The sequence below is a fragment of the Sturnira hondurensis genome, unplaced genomic scaffold (genome assembly GCF_014824575.4).
Source record: "Sturnira hondurensis isolate 20B ecotype Veracruz unplaced genomic scaffold, ASM1482457v3 Scaffold0003765, whole genome shotgun sequence".
In the NCBI taxonomy this organism is placed as follows: domain Eukaryota; kingdom Metazoa; phylum Chordata; class Mammalia; order Chiroptera; family Phyllostomidae; genus Sturnira; species Sturnira hondurensis.
In genome coordinates, this window is record NW_028076396.1 from 18,842 (window position 1) to 40,740 (window position 21,899).

The following is a 21,899-nucleotide window of genomic DNA, read 5'->3' on the forward strand; positions in this document are numbered from 1 at the left end:
CTAATTAGTAGTTATTAATATATGTTTATTTACTTTCCTGTTATCTTTTATTTACAATTTCCAAGTTAAGATGAATTTGGACCAATACAGTAAACACACATGCTGTTCATCTAGAGTCAACAATTGCAACAATTTAGAGTCACACTGAGGTTCTTTCTTAACATATATGCACACGTATACATGTTCTTGCTGAAATATGTGACACTGGCAGATATAATGACACATCATTTAAAAATATTTATTTATCAAATATTGAAGGATTTAAATAATATTCTCTACATAAGTATGATACTATTATTACACCAAAGGAAATGATCAATTTTAATAACTTTTTGATAATTCATTTTTAATTATAGTCAACATGCAATATTAGTATCAAGTGTACAACATAGTGATTAGATATTTGTTAATAATAATTATAATATCTGATACATATAGGTGATTTCCAAATTGTCTCCAAAATATTTTTATGGTTGTGTTTCTAAATCAGAATCCCAATATAATTGACATTGAATTTGTTATATTGCTTTTGTCTGTTTTGTAGAATAGCCTGTAATCACTTTTTCAAGTGATAGTAACTATTTTTTAAAATGATACTGACTGTAGAAGTGTCCAGATCACCTGGCTTGTTGAATGCGCTATATTCTTGATTTGCCTGATTGCTTCCTCATGATGTCAGTTAAGTTCTTATTCTGTTCCCTATATTCCATGTATACTGATACTTAGGTCTGAAAGAACAGATCTCGGCAAGCTTTTTCTATAATAGGCTAGTTAGTAAATATTTTTCTGGTTTTGTGGCCTTGCAGTGTCTTTCACAACTACTCAGCTCTGACATTGTAGTATGAAAGGAGCCATAGACAACCCAGCAGTGAATGACTTTGAAAGGCTGGGTTAGACTTAGGGTAGACTGATTTGCACATAATTCATTATTTACCACACATGGGATGTTGTAACTTCATGTCTTATCAGGAGATATATAAAGTCAGGTTTCCCATTATTGACAATGTGAAGCTGATCATTAAGTTCAGATCTCCCTATGGTAAATGTGCACTTTGGCCCTTGTAATTAATCAGTAATCTGTGAGGTGTCTTTTTTTGGCACTGTAGGACTAGCCTGTTCTCCAATAACTTTCACATTGTGTTTAGTGCCATTTACTCAGTATTGAAAAATCATAACTTTCTACTTCTACCTTGTCTTTTACAATCATTGGCTGATATTTTTAGGTATCACTATGGACTCATGAATGTTTTTAATGTTATAACCACTTATATGGTGGTATCAGTCATTTTCTATGGTGTTCAGATTACACAAATGTGGTCTGTGAAAACCTACAGGAAATTTCTTTCAGGTGTAATTGCTCTGGAATTAGATCTTGCCTAGATCACATGCTTTGGATGAAATAATATGTATAAATACCTCTTACATGATGTGCTGTAGGAATATATGCCTTTTCCAAGCTCCGTTTGTAAAATGTAAGGATGTAGAGACTCTATTGATTTTACTCTTTTTTTTTTTTCATTAAGCTCAGTGAAATCAGGAACTGGGATCTCTGTGAAGCAAATTGTAACAAAACTATTTTTTTAGTGGAAAATCAGTAAGTCTGTAGACATGAAGAGTAAAGAAGACATGTAGGTAGGGAGACCAAATACAGGTATTTGACTGAACATTATTTTCCTTTTTTATGCTGTCATAAGAAATATGTTTGAGGATGATTTTCCTTGTTATACTTGAGGAACATTTTTGTAGAAAAACTGGTTGAAGTTCAGGGCTTAACCCAGGACAACCGAGGAATTGGGTCCTAGCTCCCTGACTGTTCTGGGAGTGAGTTGAGCATGCTGTGTGGACCAGAAAAATCCCAATTCTCTAGCAGTTGAGTGTCAAACATTTTGTGCATGCTCTCTCCCATGATGGATTAGTTATTTGTAACAGACACAAAAGTATTTTCTGTACTCTTTGTCCAAAGGATGACAGCTCAGTGTCTTCCTCATTTTCCAGGAGACAGAATCATCTGGTTTAGTTGTTAATTTTATTTTCCTGAGAAGGAAGAGGTAAAAATGATATCGTTTTAAAACGTAGGACTTGTACTATGAAACTAGAAAACATTGTCAAAAGACATCAAAGAAACTAAAGAAATGGAAAAAATATTGCATGTTCAGGGATCAGAGGATTTAATATAGTTACACTGGCAGTACCTCCATAGTGATCTACTGAGTCAACACAATCCTTATCAATATCTCTGGTAAATTTTCCTCAGAGATTGATAAACACATCTTAAAATTTATATGGGACTTCAAAGGGTCTAGAATAGCAGAAACAATCTTGCAAAAGAAGAACAAATTTTTAGAGTTGGTGCCCCAGTTTCAAACTGTAGTAATCAAGATATGATGGAAGGTTAAATGTCCAAAAATAAAACCTTTTATTTATGATGAATTAGTTTTCATAAACATGCCAGTACAATTCATTGATGATAAGAACAATTTTTCAATATGTGATGATGGGACATCTGGATATCCAAATGTAAAAAGAAGAAGAGGAAGGATTGTCAAGGAACAAGTATAAAGGACCCATGGAGAAAGCCAAAGGTGGGTAGGATCGAGGGTGGGAGGGGAAGGAGCGGATGCAAGGGTGATGGGGCGGGGGAAGTGGAGACAACTGTGCTTGAACAACAATAAAAATAGACAATTAAGCCCTGGCTGGCATAGCTCAGTGGATTGAACCAAAGGGTTGCCGGTTCAATTCCCAGTCTAGGGCACATGCCTGGGTTGCAGGCCAGGTCCCCAGTAGGAAGCATGTGAGAGGCGACCACAGATTGATGTTTCTCTCCCTCTCTCTCTCCCATCACCGTCTTTAAAAATAAATAAAATCTTTAAAAAAAAGAATGCACCTCACACCATATTAAAACCTCAAACAATTTTTAGAAATTAATTCCAAATAAATTATATATCTAAATATAATAACTAAAACTGTAAGTGTTTAGAAAGAAAACATGTATTAATTTTATAGGTATTAAGCAGTTGTTCAAATATAATATCAACAGTGCAAATAAACAAAACAGGATAAATTGGACTTTACCAATTTGAAGAACTTTTGTGTATCAATGGTCACTATCAATGATATGAAAAATCAATCAGCAGAATGAAAGAAAAAAATTAAAAAATCATATGTCTGACAAGGGACTTGTGTCCACAATATATGTAGAATTTTTATAACTTATCAATAAAGATAAATGACTCAAATGAAAATAACAAAAGACTTTAAATGGATATTTCGCCAAAGAAGGTACGCAAAAGTCTAATAACCATGTGAAATGATGTTCAACATTATTAGACATTAGGGAAACACAGATCAAAAGCCTAATAAAAAAGCATTTACGTGCACTAAGGTATTAAAATCCAAATGAGCTCTGGCTGGTGTGGCTCAGTTGATTGAAGTGTTATCCCGTAAGCCAATAAGTTGTGGGTTCGACCTCTGGTTGGGACATATGAGAGAGGCAACTGATCCATGTTTCTTTCTCACAATGATATTTCTCTCCCTCTTTTTCTCCTTCCTTTTCCCTCTCTGTAAAATCAATAAGCATGTCCCCAGGTTAGGGTTAAAAAAACCCTAACTAACTACAAGTTTTGATGAGGATGTAGAGGAAATTGGAACACATATATTTTATCTTCTAGTAGAACTGGGGAACCATTTTAGGGACTTTTATGCTACATAGTAGTATATCAAAGATTTCTTTTGTGAGGATAACTGAGTTTTATGTGACCAACTACCAGAGGAAGGATAAGAGTAGATGGGGGAGACCAGCCAAGCGAGGATGACAGCTGAGTTTAGTGAGGTGTGGAAGGAGGTGTTGGGGTCGGTGTCAACACGACAGATCTGTGACTTGAGAAAGAAATACTAGCATGGTTTAGCAATGAACTGATCTGGTGCAGAACAGGGGAGGAGAGAGGATAATGGTAAGGGTTTTCCAGGTCCTGACTGGTACAATGAGATGAATGGAGATGCCACTCAAAGAGATGAGAAACCCTGAAAAGGAGTAAGTTGGTAAAATGAAAAAAAAAGATAAATTCTTTTATTGCCATGTTGGGCTCTTCTGAGATATCTAAGTAGAGATGTCAAGCAGGCAATTTGGAAGAGTGTGCCTGGGGATCATAGGTAATTCAGAGCTACAGAAATATATTTGGCCATCATTTCCTTCTGTGTGGTTCATTGAATGCTATGCCTTGTAGACAAGATTGTCTATAAGGAGGCTATAAGGTGGTAATGGAAGTGCTACTAAAACAAAGTTAGGTAGAATAAATGGAATCTAAAGAAGATGGAGAAAGCTTATTCAGAGAGGGTGAATGCTAGGGATGTTGTGATGTAGGAGCTAGGGTCAAAAGAGAAGTTTCATGGTGGAGGCAGTAACCACAACATACAAAAAGTAGTGACTGTTACAGTGAAATGAGTGGCCAGAGGGGAAATAAAAGGCAGGGCCCTCACTACTGCAATCTAACAAAGAACTTAACACAGGTGGCTAAAAGCAAAGGAAGATGTGTCTCACCCATTAATCCAGTGATCCTGAGCCTGGTCCAATAAGGCTGCCAGGCATTCTGAACAACACAAGTAAACTATGATAACGCAGAGGGGAGCCCTTGTAAGTCTCTTTCTATAATCTCCACTAACTGGCAAAAGGAAAACCTTGAGACTGTGTATGCATCCCAAGTCTTAGAAGGGCTAAGGGGAGGGGAACTACAGTGCCCCCCAAAACCTCTAAAATAACTTTAATGAATTGTCTGCCTCCTGTCACTTACAAAAGGGACAAATAGAGTCTAGATCAAGATAAAGATTCAGACTAACAAGCCCCCATCCCTACCTACATTTGGGCAGTCACAGAAAACTGCAACCACTTTTACCCACCGATAGAAATGAAATTCCCTCACCCCAACCCCACCAATTATATAAGCCTTAAGAACAAAGGACTCAACCCTTTTTGGCCACCTGGCCCCTGGACACCTGACCTCTGGACACCCAGGTGCCAGTCACTCAATCTCTGCATACCCAGTTTTTGACACCTTTGCTCTGGCTTTCCCACTAGAATTTAGCACTAATAAACTTTGCATACATGCTAATAGGCTCACTGACCTGTAATTCTTTACCGTGTTGGTGAGAAGAACCAGGGGTTTTCCAGTAATAGGAGGACAAACAATATTTATTTTATCCAGTGATATGAAGATCACAGGCTTAAAAGAAAGCAGGAATGGTGGAGATAAATCACAGTTTTGATTGTGTGAAGAAGAAGAGGGAGAAATAAAATGTATAACTTTAGTAATTTTCAATAAGATAGAGATTTCCCACGTGGCAATAAAGGTGGAAAGGATGCTATTGAGAAGGTGGGATGTGAAAGGATCAGAGAGAGAATGTATGAATAATAAAGTAATGGGGAAGTCAAGAATGTTGGGAAGCAAAATGTAATAAAAAGATTAGGGAGGAAGGAAGATGGCGATGGAGTAGGAGGGAGCAGATTCCACTTCCCCATACACATGGGAGAAAAACCTAGTCAGTCTATGGAGGAACGGAGCAAACAGCCAGCAGTACCCCAGCATATATGAAAATAAGAGACTAAAAATTGTAGCAGACACTAAAAAACAAGACAGTAAGGAGAGTGCTTCAGGACAATAAGGTCCCAGGGACCAGTTTGGGACCAGGGTGGCTGTAGCCCCAGGCCGGTGCCTGGCACCAGTGCTGGGTCTACCACAGACTCCTTGGGAGTGATGGGCCTGCCACAAAGTCCTTGGGAGAGAGCCAGAACAACTGCTCCCTCCCTCCCTGGCCGAACAAGGTTTAAGCAACCCTGGGAGAGACCTGGTTGCTTGAAGTTGCAGAGAGGGGAGTAAGGACAAAGAGGCAAACATACAGAGGCTGTGATCACCTGTGGAGTTTGTGGGCACCGGCTCAGAGAGTTGAGAGTCTCGAAGTGACATGCACTGACCCCCCATAGCCACCAGTCTGGATGGCGAATTGGGCTGTACGGAGTGGCAGGCTTGAGTAGGAGGAATTTTTCAAAAAGAAAAACTGTTTGGGGAATTCTCTGGCAACAGCTGCTAGGCCTACTCCCCTCCCGAAGGTTGCCTTCGGGAGGCTGTGGGAAGCTGCGGGAAAGACCCTCTGAACCCCCATAGCACTGGGAAGGGATTGAGGCAGCCTGGCCAACTGCATGTGCCTGCGTGTGTGCCCACACCCCAGCCCACAGTGGTAATCGTGAGGAAAGAGCCTCTGAGAAAAACCTGAATCCCACACCAGAGGTGCTGAGGAGTGGTGCCAGACTAGCTCTAGATGGAGTGTGTGCAAAACTGGCTGAGTACACATTGGGAAGGGAGAAAAGCTATACTAATCTCCCCTTAGCCTGCTGAAGCCAGCAAGACCAGAAAAACCAGTTTGGCCAGTTTGAAACCAACAAGAGGTGATTTTTTTAAAATTTAGTTCTTATTCAAGTATAGTTTTCTGTTTTATATTTCCAGCCCTGCCCCCCCCAGTGCTCCCCACCTCCCTCCCATTTCCGCCCCCTACCTTAATTATTATCCATGTGTCCTTTATACTTATTCATGTGAGTCCCTCCCCTTTTCCCCTATGATTCTCTCCCCTCTGCCCTCTGGACCTCGTCAGCCTGTTCTGTATTTGAGTGTCATTGGTCATATTTTGCTTGCTTGTTTGTTTTGTTGTTTAGCTTCCTGTTAAAGGTGAGATCATATGGTATTTGTCTTTCACCGCCTGGTTTATTTTGCTCAGCATGATGCTCTCCAGTTCCATCCATGATGCTGCAAAAGGTAGGAGCTCCTTTTTCCTGTCTGCAGCGTAGAATTCCATTGTGTAAATGTACCATAGTTTTTTGATCCAGTCATTTACCGATGGGCATCTAGGTTGCTTCCAACTCTTGGCTATCGTAAATTGTGCTGCTATGAACAAGAGGTTTTTTTTTAAAGTAATCTTTTATTTTTGTTTTATCTTTTGTTGCCTTTTTCCTCTCTTTCCTTCTTTCTTGTTTTATTCCTTCCTTTATTTCCAACTTTATCTCTTCTTCCTCCCTTCTCCTGCTTTTTTTTTCTTTTGAATACCCACAAGTGAGACAAAAAAATCTGGAACTGTGAAAGGACCACAGCTGGACCCAAAGAGGGGGCATCCCAACAGGTGAGACAGTGAGACAAATTTCACTTTGCTATTGCAGAGAAACTGCAAATTACTCAATATTTGTAGTATTATTTTTCATTATTCTCACATCTTTTATTTTAATAATATTTTTATATTCTTCTTCTTTCTGTATAGTCTACTTTGCTTGGCTGGTTATATTGTATCATTTGACAGGTTTCCCTATTCTCTCTTTCACAGTGTATTGCTAATTTATTGTCCTTCATGTCACTTGTGTCCCTTTAGCACACTACTCAAAGTTCTATACCCCCTATTCTTGTTATCCAAATCACATAGATTCTGTCATATGATTGTCGGTCTAATATTATTGTAAATAACAGCTGTTCCATATAACACCCCTCCCAGATCTTAGCCCACTTCAAAGTTTCCTGAACTCTATTACTGTAGTGGTTAACTCTATTCTCTCACACACTACACCTATTTACTATCCTTTACTCTCACCTTACCTCAGAATCTGACCTCCCACAACCACACTGATTTCTAGATCCAACTCACATTCCTTCCCTCCACAACAAGAGTCCTATCTTCTTTCCCTCCTTTCGTAAAAGTGGATAGTTGGGTGGAAGATCACAGTTAACACTATACACAGCCAAAGGACCTCCTATCTCTTCTCTACAGGCTGCTACTGTCAATATCATAAAATACTCTTGTGCTGTCATCAACCATTTTTCCTTCCCCTCCAACTGATCACAAATAAGAGTAGGTGGAAGTGGTGAACACCAGAATACCCAATGGAAGAGGAAGCCTACCAATAAAGAAACCACCTAAAGATGATAACAGAAGAAGGTGAAGGAGAGAATGGAAACCCCACAAACCCCAATCCAGGACCTACCTGAAAATACAAATAATAGTGGAGAAACTACCCAGTATGAATAACTGAACAAGAGTGAAAGAAAATCCTCAAAACCTTGTACACATGGAAGAACTAGCTTCAACACAACCTTCCCTCACCAGCACAACAAAATACAAGAGGTGGTGCACAGAATACCATCAGTTAACCAACTGGTGGGAAGAACCCACAAAAGAAAGACCCCAAAACAATCAAAACAGAAAGACAAACACAGAGCCAACGTAAAGGACAGCCCAAGATCAGCGAGCTCAAGAGATCAAGGAGACTACTCTACTGAATCTCACAGGTATTCTACCAGAGAAGTTCACACCATAAACCCAGAAAGCCAGAACAAATTGATTTAAGAAGCTGAAGCTAACAAGAAGACTCACATAAACAATGGAAAGACAAAGAAACAATCCCCAAATGAAAGAAAAGGAGGAAGCCTCAGAAAGGATGCTAAATAAAATAGAGGCAACTCAACTATCAGATATTGAGTTAAAAGTGATGGTTATCAGGAAGCTCCATGAGCTCACAGAGAATTACCAGAAACTACAGGGAAAATACAATAAACTCACTGCAAATTATATCAACATGAAAAAGAAAATGGAAAGTATCAACAAAGGCTAAGAGGAAATGAAGAATGCAATTAGTTAACTGAAGAACACAGTGGAAGGAATCAAAAGCAGGATTGATGAAGAAGATCAGATCAGTGAGTTGGAGGACAAAGTAGAAAAAAACTCCCAGAATAAGCAAGAAAAGGAAAAGAGGCTTAGAAAGAATGAAGAGGGATTAAGAGAAATGCAAGACAATATGAAATGTAATAATATCAATATAATAGAATTACCAGAAGGAGAAGAAGAGCAAGGGATAGAAAATCTATTTGAAAAAGTAATGATGGAAAACTTCCCTAATATGATGAGAGAAAAAGTCACATGAATCCAGGAAACATGGAGAGTCCCAATCAAGAGGAACTAAAGGGGGCCCACATCAAGACACATCATCATTGAAATGGCAAAATTCCAAGACAAAGAGAGAATCTTAAAGGCAGCAAGGGAGAAAAAGGAAGTAACATACAAGGGAACCCCAATAAGGCTAGCTGCTGACTTCTCAATGGAAACACTCCAAGAAACAGGAGAATGGCAAGAAATATTCCAAGTAATGAGAACCAGAGGCCTACAACCAAGGCTACTTTACCTAGCAAGGCTCTCAATCAAGATAGAAGGCCAAATAAAGAGCTTCCAAGACAAAAGAAGTCTAAAAGAATACACCTCCACCAAACCAGCTTTGCAAGAAATACTAAAAGGTCTGCTCTAAGGAAAGGAAAGAAAAGAGAGATACAATAAGAAACAGAGGTATAAAAATGACAATGAATAAGTACCTATCAACAATAACCTTAAAAGTAAATGAATTAAATGCTCCAATCAAAAGACACAGAATAGCTGAATGGATAAAAAAGCATGATCCACACATTTGCTGACTACAAGAGACCCACCTAAGGACAAAAGACCTACACAGACTAAAGGTGAAGGGCTAGAAACAAATTTTTCAAGCAAACGGACAGGGAAAAAAAGCCGGGGTAGCAATGCTCATATCAGAGAAAATAGACTTCAAAAAAGGGGTTATAATAAAAGACCCAGAAGGTCACTTCAATAATGCTTAAGGGGCCCTGGCTGCTGTAGCTCAGTGGATTGAGCAGGGGCCTGCGAATCAGAGGATCGCGGTTCAATTCCCAATCAGGGCACATGCCTGGGTTGCAGGCCAGTTCCCAGCAGGGGACACATGATACATTGTGTACCCTCGGCAGAGGCAACCATACATTGATATTTCTCTCCCTCTCTCCTTCCCTTCCCCTCTAAAGATAAATAAATAAAATATTTAAAAAAAAATAATGCTTAAGGGAAGAATCCACCAAGAAGACATAAACATTGTAAATATATATGCACCCAACATAGGAGCAGCCAAATATATACAAAAAATCTTAGAGGACTTCAAGAAAGATATTGATAGCAACACAAGTGTAGTAGGGGATTTTAGCACCCCACTGTCAAAAATGGACAGATATTCCAAACAAAATATCAACAAATATATTGTGGCATTGAATAATGCCCTAGATGAAATGGACTTAACTGATATATATAGAACCCTTCACTCCAAAGAAGCTAAATAAACATTCTTTTCAAATGCACATTAAATATTTTCAAGAATAGACCACTTGATAGGACACAAAACAAATTCAATTCAACAAATTCAAAACAAGTCTCAACAAATTCAAGAAAGTTGAAATCATACCATGCATTTTCTCCGACCCCAAGGGACCAAAGCTAGAAAGCATCTCCAAGGGAAAAAACCCAAAACACCCAAAATCATGGAGATTGAATAGCATGCTATTAAACAACGAATGAGTCAAGAGTGAAATTAGGGAAGAAATCAAAAAGTTTCTGGAAACAAATAAAAATTAACTCACAACAATTGAAAACTTATGGAACACAGCAAAGGCAGTCCTGAGAGGGAAGTTCATAGCAATACAGGCCTACCTAAAAGAGATAGAAACATTTCAGACAAACAATGTAACCCTATGCCTATAAGAACTTGAGAAACAACAACAAAGTCAGCCCAGAGCAGGTAGAAAGAAGGAAATAACCAAGATCAGAGCAGAATTAAATAACATAGAGACTAAAAGCACAATTCTAAGGATTAATAAATCCAGGAGCTGGTTTTTTAAAAAGATAAACAAAATAGACAAGCCTTCAAGCAGGCTCATCAAGAAAAGAAGAGAGAGGACCCAAATCAACACAATCAGAAATGAAAGAGGAGAGATTACAACTGACACCACAGAAATACAAAGGATTGTAAGAAATTACTATGAAGAACTGTATGCCAAGAATTTGAAAACTTAGGTAAAATGAACAAATTTCCAGAAAAATATAATCTTTCAAAACTCAGTGAAGAAGAAGCAGAAAGCCTGAATAGATCAATAACAGCAGGTGAAATTGAAGCAGTAATAAAAAATCTCCCATCACACAAAAGCCCTGGACCAGATGGTTTCACAGGAGAATTTTCTGCTATACATTTTCTGCTATACATGCAGGTTGTCTAGTGTGATGGGCATGAGCTACTTGAGTGGATCAGTTGGTTAAGGGCTCTGAGAGCAACACGGACCTACCACATTGTCTTTGGAAGCTTCAGACATGGCCATGCTGGAGAGGGTGTACTTCTCAGAGTCCACTTTGGTTTTCTTGATCTGTTTCAACCACCGCCTGTATTGCTCCCAGACCTACAGAGGCAAAGCATGTTCTGAGTCAGCTCACTGAGAGGACTGAGAATAGAAAGGGTGCGGAGTGGGAGTGGGACTGTTGTACCTGCTGGCTGAGGAGACAGTAAACCAGGAAGATGAAGACGCCCTGCAGGCTGTTGATGATGGTGAAGAGATAGGCCATGACATGGGCAGCTGGGTCCACCTTCAGAATTCCCAGACACCATGTGCAGCCCAAGATGAAGAGCTGGGCCATTGCTTTAAATATAAGCATCCTGGGTAGGAGAAGAAGTGAAGCCCATGGTGCACCCAGAATAACAGATTAAGGCCACTTTCATCTCCACCCATGGAGATGTGATTGACTTGCGACGTATTTTGATTTTTACAATCAATAATTCTCTAAACAAAAATGCCATTAGAAACTGTGATTGCATTTTGACTTGGACTGAAGTAGGAATAATTCTCAATGTGGGCTTCAAAATAATCATGATATATCATGAATGTCCCTAATTTCATTCAACTGACATTACTGGAGATGTTCTATGCACCTGAATCTGTGCTGGGTCTTGGGTTTAAAAATATAAAACACAATTTTTGTTTTCACAGACCTTACAGTTTCATGGAAAGATGAAAACAAATGGTTACTTATAATATTTGTGATGCGTGAGGTACCTCTGCCTGGATCCCATCCAGTACTGGTCCTATCTTCTCTCTCTCTGTGAACTGTCCACAGGTATGTTTTGCTCAGAGTAGAGGCTATTCATTCTGTGCAAAGTTGGGGAAAGCAAAGGACACCCCAAGCCTTTCAGAAGATGTGGTATACACATAAAGAACCTGATTATAGCAGGTGTAGGAGTGGAGAAGACAGAGGGAAGAGCCTCCACAAAGGTGTGGGCATGAAGGTGTGTGCTGGGTTCTGGGAACAGGTAGGTGATTTCCTAAGAGTTTTTACAAATGTGTAAATGTTCTTTGGATATTTTTCATAGGGCCATGGAAGCAATCCACTTTTAACAGAACAAAGTTAACCTCTCTGTAGCTGAGGTAATTTCATACTGGATTTATGCAGAAATAAAATATTTTTGGCTTGCACTTTGACAGCAAAGCATGGTATCTGAGCATGTTTCCAGGGGAGGTGGCTGCCTTTCTCCTCCTGTCCTCTCAGAATCCCTGTGAAAGGATACCAGGAGCTTGGAACCATAGGGCTTTGCTCCTGGACCCTGCTTTGTGTGGGGCGGTGTGCCCCTCTGACCCATCTCACCTCGTGTTCTGGAGGGTGGACACATCCTTGTTGAAGGAGGAGAGCTTGTTTTTCAGAATCCAGATGGTCATCAGAAAGAAAGCCAAGTTAATCTGTGGAAACCCCACGAAGCTTAATGAATACACTTTATATCTGTATAGCTTGCCCCTAGCTCATCAAACACCTAACTCAGCAGGTAAGAAGCTTTTGCATTTCATAGCAGTCAGAAAAAGTGACCAACCATCCAGTAAGTCTTGGTCCTTGTTGTCCTGTAACTAGAGTGACCAACTTCCAGTTGTTGCAGTTTACAGAGGAATTTCCACATTTCAGCACTGAAGGTCCAATGCCTCAGGGAATCTTTGCATCCTTATTTTAAACTAAGAGTTTTGCCTTCTGTAAGTCCCTTTGATCCTGGGAAAATCAGAATATTTGCTTATCCTGCCTGTTACCCCTTTTATACACCTGCTCTTTCATTGACCCTCAGCTGAGCAGGAGCGATGCTCTGATGCCATCCTTTACTCACAGAGATGATGATGCAGACAGGGCCAAGGAAGGTCCATACAAATCCCTGTTGTGTGTGGAGCCAGCATCTAGGAAAGAGATGGAAAGTGTTTGGAGAACATATTCACCTTTGTGGATAAACAAAGAATAAATTAACATATCCTTCACTTTCCACAGTTTTTTCTACCTCCTTTATTATTAATATTAATATTGCTTTTTTGGTAAAAATACTTATGCAAAGACCTACCCTCTTAGTAAATTTTAAGTATATAGTACAGTATTATTAATTATAGGTACAATGTTCTATAGATCTCCTTATCTTATATGTCTTTCATAACTGAAACTTTGGGTGTGCCCTTGACATATGTGATGGTCCTGGCTGTTTACTTATCTTGAAATTTATCAAGTTTTTGCTTCCCAAATGGTTTTTTAAGTCCTGGACCTCAGATATGCTGGCAGAAAGTATATACATTTTTAAATAAAAAATCAAGATTTAATCAATAAATTAATTGACAATTGATTGGACAAATATTTTGTCTCCTCTGTATTAGCACCTGCAATTGACCTGAGGTATCAATTGTAATTAAGATAGACTGGTCTCATTTTTCAGAGAGGCCCCATCTGGGTGGGAAGGTCATCAATTAGACAATAGGAGCAATCAAGGTGATGAGTTTGTGATCAAATATGAGGAGCTATGAGAACAGGTAGCTGGAGCAATAGCCTAGTCTGTGGTATAGGAGGTTCAAGTAGTTGGGAAAGGTCCCTGAGAGAACTGATTGTGTTCATTCTGAGATGTGAAGGATGAACAGGTGTAGAGAAGGTGAGAAAATTTGGGGACATGCTAAATGATAATAAAAATATATCAATAAACTGANTGTGACCAACTACCGGAGGAAGGATAAGAGTAGATGGGGGAGACCAGCCAAGTGAGGATGACAGCTGAGTTTAGGGAGGTGTGGAAGGAGGTGTTGGGGTCGGTGTCAACACGGCAGATCTGTGACTTGAGAAAGAAATACTAGCATGGTTTAGCAATGAACTGATCTGGTACAGAACAGGGGAGGGGAGAGGATAATGGTAAGGGTTTTCCAGGTCCTGACTGGTACAATGAGATGAATGGAGATGCCACTCAAAGAGATGAGAAACCCTGAAAAGGAGTAAGTTGGTAAAATAAAAAAAAAGATAAATTCTTTTATTGCCATGTTGGGCTCTTCTGAGATATCTAAGGAGCACTGGGAGGGTGAGCTGGGGTGGGAGTAAAAAACATAAAACTGTACTTGAACGATAATTAAATAAATTAAAAAGAAAATAAAAAGAAAAAGAAAGATTAGCTTGCTACCCGGAAGCACATTTTGTCTGTGGCAATAGAATTGCATGAGGAGAGAATGAACCAGGTGTGAAGTGCCTGGTGTTTTGAGAGCACAGAGTTGACTTTGCTTCATCCTGCTGAGTTCATTTGCTGTGAAAGAGATTGGTAGAAACTTTGCTAGAAAGAGGAGTTAAAGGAATGAGCCTTTTTTAGGAGTGGAGAATTTTGGAAAGAGCAGTGGTAGAGTGTTGGACAAACAAGTGAAAGAGAAAAATGCATAAACCTTGGGAGGCACCCTGGCGGGCTCATGAAAGTTGGGAGAAAAATAAATGAATTGTCTGAAAACCTCATATAATTCATATAGACCCCGTGAGTCCCACTTTTTTCACCTACCAAGTGGGAATATAGTAATACATATCTCCAAGTGCAGATGTGAAGAACATGTGAATAAAAGCATGAGACAAGGTTTTGTTAACCAGAAGGTACTATGTTCATTGCCATTGCCAGGATCTCTCCTCAGCCCTTTGTGATTCTCCACCCTGGCTTGCATTATTTGTGTATGTTGAAAACATGAGAAGTGGTAGCAGAATCTGATGGAAAGTCTGAAATCCAACCAACACCTATTTCCTTGACTGTTGTGATAACATGTATCATGCATTTGTCATTATTCATATAGAGAGGAGCCTGAAATGACTTGGGACAAGAGGTGGTGCTGTGACTGTGCACTTTGTGGGTCACAACTTCACACCACTAGTTCCCACTTGTTGAGCTGACCATAGCTTCTCTCTCTGCTTATGAGGAAGTTTTGTGTTTTCTCACTCAGTAAGATTAAAAATCACGTGCCCCATATCACGCAAAGTGGGTGTTCTACACACATGGGGAGCAAGAAGATAATCAATCATTTGCAAGGTTAAGGTGAGCACAGAAATGCAGTGAGTGAAAATACAGATAGACCTCTACCCATGACAAGAAAATGCCTTGGAGTGAGTGCACAAGTGAGGGCAGTGGGAGGTGTGCCAGGGCATTTTCTGGTATACATGCAGGTTGTCTAGTGTGATGGGCATGAGCTGCTTGAGTGGATCAGTTGGTTAAGGGCTCTGAGAGCAACACGGACCTACCACATTGTCTTTGGAAGCTTCAGACATGGCCATGCTGGAGAGGGTGTACTTCTCAGAGTCCACTTTGGTTTTCTTGATCTGTTTCAACCACCGCCTGTATTGCTCCCAGACCTACAGAGGCAAAGCATGTTCTGAGTCAGCTCACTGAGAGGACTGAGAATAGAAAGGGTGCGGAGTGGGAGTGGGACTGTTGTACCTGCTGGCTGAGGAGACAGTAAACCAGGAAGATGAAGACGCCCTGTAGGCTGTTGATGATGATGAAGAGATAGCCCATGACATGGGCAGCTGGGTCCACCTTCAGAATTCCCAGACACCATGTGCAGCCCAAGATGAAGAGCTGGGCCATTGCTTTAAATGTAAGCATCCTGGGTAGGAGAAGAAGTGAAGCCCATGGTGCACCCAGAATAACAGATTAAGGCCACTTTCATCTCCACCCATGGAGATGTGATTGACTTGCGACGTATTTTGATTTTTACAATCAATAATTCTCTAAACAAAAATGCCATTAGAAACTGTGATTGCATTTTGACTTGGACTGAAGTAGGAATAATTCTCAATGTGGGCTTCAAAATAATCATGATATATCATGAATGTCCCTAATTTCATTCAACTGACATTACTGGAGATGTTCTATGCACCTGAATCTGTGCTGGGTCTTGGGTTTAAAAATATAAAACACAATTTTTGTTTTCACAGACCTTACAGTTTCATGGAAAGATGAAAACAAATGGTTACTTATAATATTTGTGATGCGTGAGGTACCTCTGCCTGGATCCCATCCAGTACTGGTCCTATCTTCTCTCTCTCTGTGAACTGTCCACAGGTATGTTTTGCTCAGAGTAGAGGCTATTCATTCTGTGCAAAGTTGGGGAAAGCAAAGGACACCCCAAGCCTTTCAGAAGATGTGGTATACACATAAAGAACCTGATTATAGCAGGTGTAGGAGTGGAGAAGACAGAGGGAAGAGCCTCCACAAAGGTGTGGGCATGAAGGTGTGTGCTGGGTTCTGGGAACAGGTAGGTGATTTCCTAAGAGTTTTTACAAATGTGTAAATGTTCTTTGGATATTTTTCATAGGGCCATGGAAGCAATCCACTTTTAACAGAACAAAGTTAACCTCTCTGTAGCTGAGGTAATTTCATACTGGATTTATGCAGAAATAAAATATTTTTGGCTTGCACTTTGACAGCAAAGCATGGTATCTGAGCATGTTTCCAGGGGAGGTGGCTGCCTTTCTCCTCCTGTCCTCTCAGAATCCCTGTGAAAGGATACCAGGAGCTTGGAACCATAGGGCTTTGCTCCTGGACCCTGCTTTGTGTGGGGCGGTGTGCCCCTCTGACCCATCTCACCTCGTGTTCTGGAGGGTGGACACATCCTTGTTGAGGGAGGAGAGCTTGTTTTTCAGAATCCAGATGGTCATCAGAAAGAAAGCCAAGTTAATCTGTGGAAACCCCACGAAGCTTAATGAATACACTTTATATCTGTATAGCTTGCCCCTAGCTCATCAAACACCTAACTCAGCAGGTAAGAAGCTTTTGCATTTCATAGCAGTCAGAAAAAGTGACCAACCATCCAGTAAGTCTTGGTCCTTGTTGTCCTGTAACTAGAGTGACCAACTTCCAGTTGTTGCAGTTTACAGAGGAATTTCCACATTTCAGCACTGAAAGTCCAATGCCTCAGGGAATCTTTGCATCCTTATTTTAAACTAAGAGTTTTGCCTTCTGTAAGTCCCTTTGATCCTGGGAAAATCAGAATATTTGCTTATCCTGCCTGTTACCCCTTTTATACACCTGCTCTTTCATTGACCCTCAGCTGAGCAGGAGCGATGCTCTGATGCCATCCTTTACTCACAGAGATGATGATGCAGACAGGGCCAAGGAAGGTCCATACAAATCCCTGTTGTGTGTGGAGCCAGCATCTAGGAAAGAGATGGAAAGTGTTTGGAGAACATATTCACCTTTGTGGATAAACAAAGAATAAATTAACATATCCTTCACTTTCCACAGTTTTTTCTACCTCCTTTATTATTAATATTAATATTGCTTTTTTGGTAAAAATACTTATGCAAAGACCTACCCTCTTAGTAAATTTTAAGTATATAGTACAGTATTATTAATTATAGGTACAATGTTCTATAGATCTCCTTATCTTATATGTCTTTCATAACTGAAACTTTGGGTGTGCCCTTGACATATGTGATGGTCCTGGCTGTTTACTTATCTTGAAATTTATCAAGTTTTTGCTTCCCAAATGGTTTTTTAAGTCCTGGACCTCAGATATGCTGGCAGAAAGTATATACATTTTTAAATGAAAAATCAAGATTTAATCAATAAATTAATTGACAATTGATTGGACAAATATTTTGTCTCCTCTGTATTAGCACCTGCAATTGACCTGAGGTATCAATTGTAATTAAGATAGACTGGTCTCATTTTTCAGAGAGGCCCCATCTGGGTGGGAAGGTCATCAATTAGACAATAGGAGCAATCAAGGTGATGAGTTTGTGATCAAATATGAGGAGCTATGAGAACAGGTAGCTGGAGCAATAGCCTAGTCTGTGGTATAGGAGGTTCAAGTAGTTGGGAAAGGTCCCTGAGAGAACTGATTGTGTTCATTCTGAGATGTGAAGGATGAACAGGTGTAGAGAAGGTGAGAAAATTTGGGGACATGCTAAATGATAATAAAAATATATCAATAAACTGAGAGTAATTCAGGCTCATGTGCATTACATAATTTATTCCTCATGACAACAGTGAGACTCAAGTGATCACAGGTTGGCATGTGATGCTTAAGAAAACGTAGTAACTCACGGCCACACTGATAGAAATGATAGAACTGGAAATGATCCCAAGTGAGATGCTTGTGAATGAGTTGGGAGGTGTGAGGACCATGGAGTTAGATGGATCCACCAGATGCTCAACGTGAACACTACTGAGGCTGTGTTGGGAAACTGCACCCTGTGGGTCAGTGGGGCCACCACCTGACTGTAAATGTGTTTTACTGGAACACAGTTGCACTCATTCATTTTCCATATTGTCTACAGCGGCTCTTGTGCTACAAGGACGGGGTGAATAGTTGCAACAGAGATCACATGCTCCACAAAACTGCAATATTTACTTTGTGGTCTTTTGGAGATAAAATCTGCTGACTTTGATGCAAGTTATATAGGGGGATCAGCTTGCCAGGGCTCCTCTGATGTCAGCAAACATTAATTTTATCAGCACAGGAATATGTAAATGACACACTGTCTGGATTTGGTCCTGGCTCTGCCACCAACCAACTGTGTGATCTGGGCCATGTCAGTCATCTCTGTGCCCCAGTTTAGTCATCCATAAAACTCATACACTGGTTTCTACCCCAGTAGGTTGTTGGGAGGACGACTTGGGTTGATACATGAAAACTGTTCAGAACAATGATTGCATGTCAGAAGTGATCTGTAAATCTTAGCTCTGGTGATCACAGTTTCATTTTCTAAATCCTCCTCCTTTTCTTTTTTAAACTAAGGAGAGAAGTAAGTTATACCAACCAATGCCATTCCTTCATTTACAGTTTTGCTTTCTAGAAGATTTCAAACATTAAATGCAATGAATATTATATTAATATACATTTACTATTGTATAAGATTGGATTAATATTATGTATCATGTTTGTTAATATAATAGAGTCATTAATATACAGTTGATATTTAGAAAATTAAATAAACAAACTGTATGCCAGCTAATTTATTTTAATAATATATTAACTTATAGTCATTAATGTTTCATTATTATGATAGTATTAGTTTTTAATATAATACAATCAACATTATATGAATATATATTTAACATACTATATAATTAATATTTAAAGCAATGAAATTTTAAGTTCTTGAAAGCATTTCTTTCAAGGAATGCAATCATGAAAACAGGAAGATGTTTTTGGGTGATGACTGTGTTTTTCTCTGTTTACCATATTCTAGTGAAAGTAAAGTGCTACATAGGTTCTCTGCTGGCCTTGGCCATGTGGTGAAGATAAGATCAGTGTGAACTTAAATTTACCGGGTGGGTGTTCCATAAAGTTGAGGCCTGGATGCTGCAGAAATGGCCACAATGACAGTCGGGACTCCATAGCCCACAATGAACATGAACTTCTTCATGAACCTGCTCACACTGGAGTAGTTGACCACCATCAGGTTGCGTGCAGTGAGGAAGAGGTGCAGGCCCTCCAGCAGCATCCAGGTGAAGGAGGCCAGGTAGAGGTAGTGTAAGGCACCAGCAATGATAGCACATAGCACCTGGGGGAGAAGTTAGAGTCACCAGGTGGAATTGTCAGTGGGGAGCATTGGTCTAGGCCCTGTCCTATACCTTGCCACTTGGACAACCTTTGTTGTATTTGAAGGAATTGTCAAAAGAGAGTGTACCTGCTAGTTGGGTCAGTCAGTGTGAAATTGGCTACTCACCCCTCTAACCTTCCTAGAATCCAAGGACATTTTATTAAGTTGTCCAACACAGCATGGCCCCATAAATTCCATATTCTATGACAGAGGGTCATTTGGGACAGGGTCAGTACCTTGTGCTTAGTGCTGTCGATGGCTGTAAGGAAGAGCAGGTGGGCCAGGAAGAGGCAGATGCAGAGCTGCAGGTGGAGGGAGGTGCTGGTGTTCTGGATGGCTTTGCACAGCAGGAAGGTGAGGGCCGCCAGGAGGAGGCACAACAGAGAGAGGCTCAGCCCCAAGTGGGTGATCACAGCCAGGGCGGGATCCTCCTCCTGGGACCCAGCAAAGAGGAAATCTCAGTCACACTTTCCTGCTCTGGGAGAATGATCCTTCCACCATTGTAGAGTTTTTTTTGGTGGTGGGGGGGGAGCAGGGGGTGTGCAACAAAATTAGGAATAGAAGTGGAACTAGGTAAATTTTAGATACTTATAAATATTAGAATTTTCTAGGGTTCTGAACTGATTAATTCAGATGCTGGAAAAATTGAGGTATAGGAGAATCCTCACTCAAGACTGATCCTTGGAATTCACAGGGTTTATTTTTTCTTTACACTTTTTGACATGACTAAGCTGTATGTTATCATGTGAGAAGAATGAATTGTGTGTAGATAATTGCAACATTATTTATGAGGAGGTGATCAAGGCCTTCTATGAGAGGCCTTCATGTATGATTTATGGTGCATTCACAGAACAAAATGGTATGTGGCAATAAAGGTAATCAGCTGTCTCTTTGTAGGCTAGAATAGAAAGTTTCTTAGATGTAATAAATAAAACACAATTTGCACAACAGTGAAAAAAACACAGTACCAAGTCTTTGAGAAGAAGAAGACCAAAGAACAAGTACCTGCATTACTTTTATACAAGGTAGGGTAAAATAGGTTTGCAAAATAGGTTGTGGGTACCTGAAACACAGCATTTATTCTTCTATTGCTACTTATTATATTGTATTATTTTCCACACAAACAACCGGAAGCCTACTTTTGACCCACCCTGTATGTATAAAATATCCATAGAAAATTGCAGGAGAAACTAACAACTTTGGTTGGTTGAGGCAAGAGGTACTAGGTGTTGGGATTAGGGGAATAAGATGAACAATCTTTAGTATTTCTCTCTCATTCTGTTGGAATTTGAAACACAATCTTTTCTTTTTGTTTAAAGTATTTTTTATTGATTATGCTATTACAGTTTTCCCATTTTTCCCCTTTATCCCCTCTCCACCCTGACCTCCCAACTCTCCACCATTCCCCCTGCCCCTTAGTTCCTGTCCATGGGTTTTACATATAAGTTCTTTGAGTCCTCTGTTTCCTATACCATTTTTGCCTTTCCCCATCTATTTATGCCTGCTAATTATGCTTCTTCTCCCCTGTACATTTTCCCCCCTACTCCTTACTTCCCCCTCCCCACTGACCTCCTTCTGTGTGATGTCCATTTCTCTGATTCTGTTCCTGTTCTGGTTGTTTGCTTAGTTTTTGTTTTTCTTGTGTTTTTTTTTTTTGGTTTTATTTATTTATCTTTAGAGAGGAAGGGAAGGAGAGAAGGAGAGAAATATCGATGTATGGTTGCCTCTCATGAGTCCCCTGTTGGGAACTGGCCTGCAACCCAGGCATGTGCCCTGACTGAGAATCAAACCACAATCGTATGGTTCACAGGCCCGGTTTTTCTTTTCTTTTAGGTTCATTTGTTAATAGTTGTGAATTTTTGTCATTTTATTGTTCATACTTTTTATCTTCTTTTTTTTAGATAAGTCCCTTTAACATTTCATGTAATAAAGGCTTGGTGATGATGAACTTCTTTAACTTGACCTTATCTGGGAAACACTTTATCTGCCCTTCCATTCTAAATGAAAGCTTTGCTGGGTAGAGTAATCTTGGATGTAGGTCCTTGCCTTTCATGACTTCAAATACTTCTTTCCAGACCCTTCTTGCCTGTAAGGTCTCTTTTGAGAAATCAGCTGATAGCTTTATGGGAACTCCTTTGTAGGTAATTATCTCTTTTTCTTTT

General features: G+C 39.8%; 1 protein-coding gene across 1 annotated transcript; it reads right to left on the reverse strand.

The window, feature by feature from the left end:
• Positions 1 to 1,690: 1,690 nt before the first annotated feature.
• On the reverse strand, positions 1,691 to 20,171 carry LOC118984683 (adhesion G protein-coupled receptor E2-like; the record flags this gene model as incomplete). The annotated part of the gene is made up of 7 exons (XM_037042791.1): positions 1,691 to 2,034; positions 11,175 to 11,285; positions 11,371 to 11,539; positions 16,775 to 16,866; positions 17,277 to 17,343; positions 19,463 to 19,698; positions 19,974 to 20,171. Coding segments are annotated over 7 exons (894 nt in total), but the record flags the coding sequence as incomplete, so codon positions are not given.
• Positions 20,172 to 21,899: the final 1,728 nt, after the last annotated feature.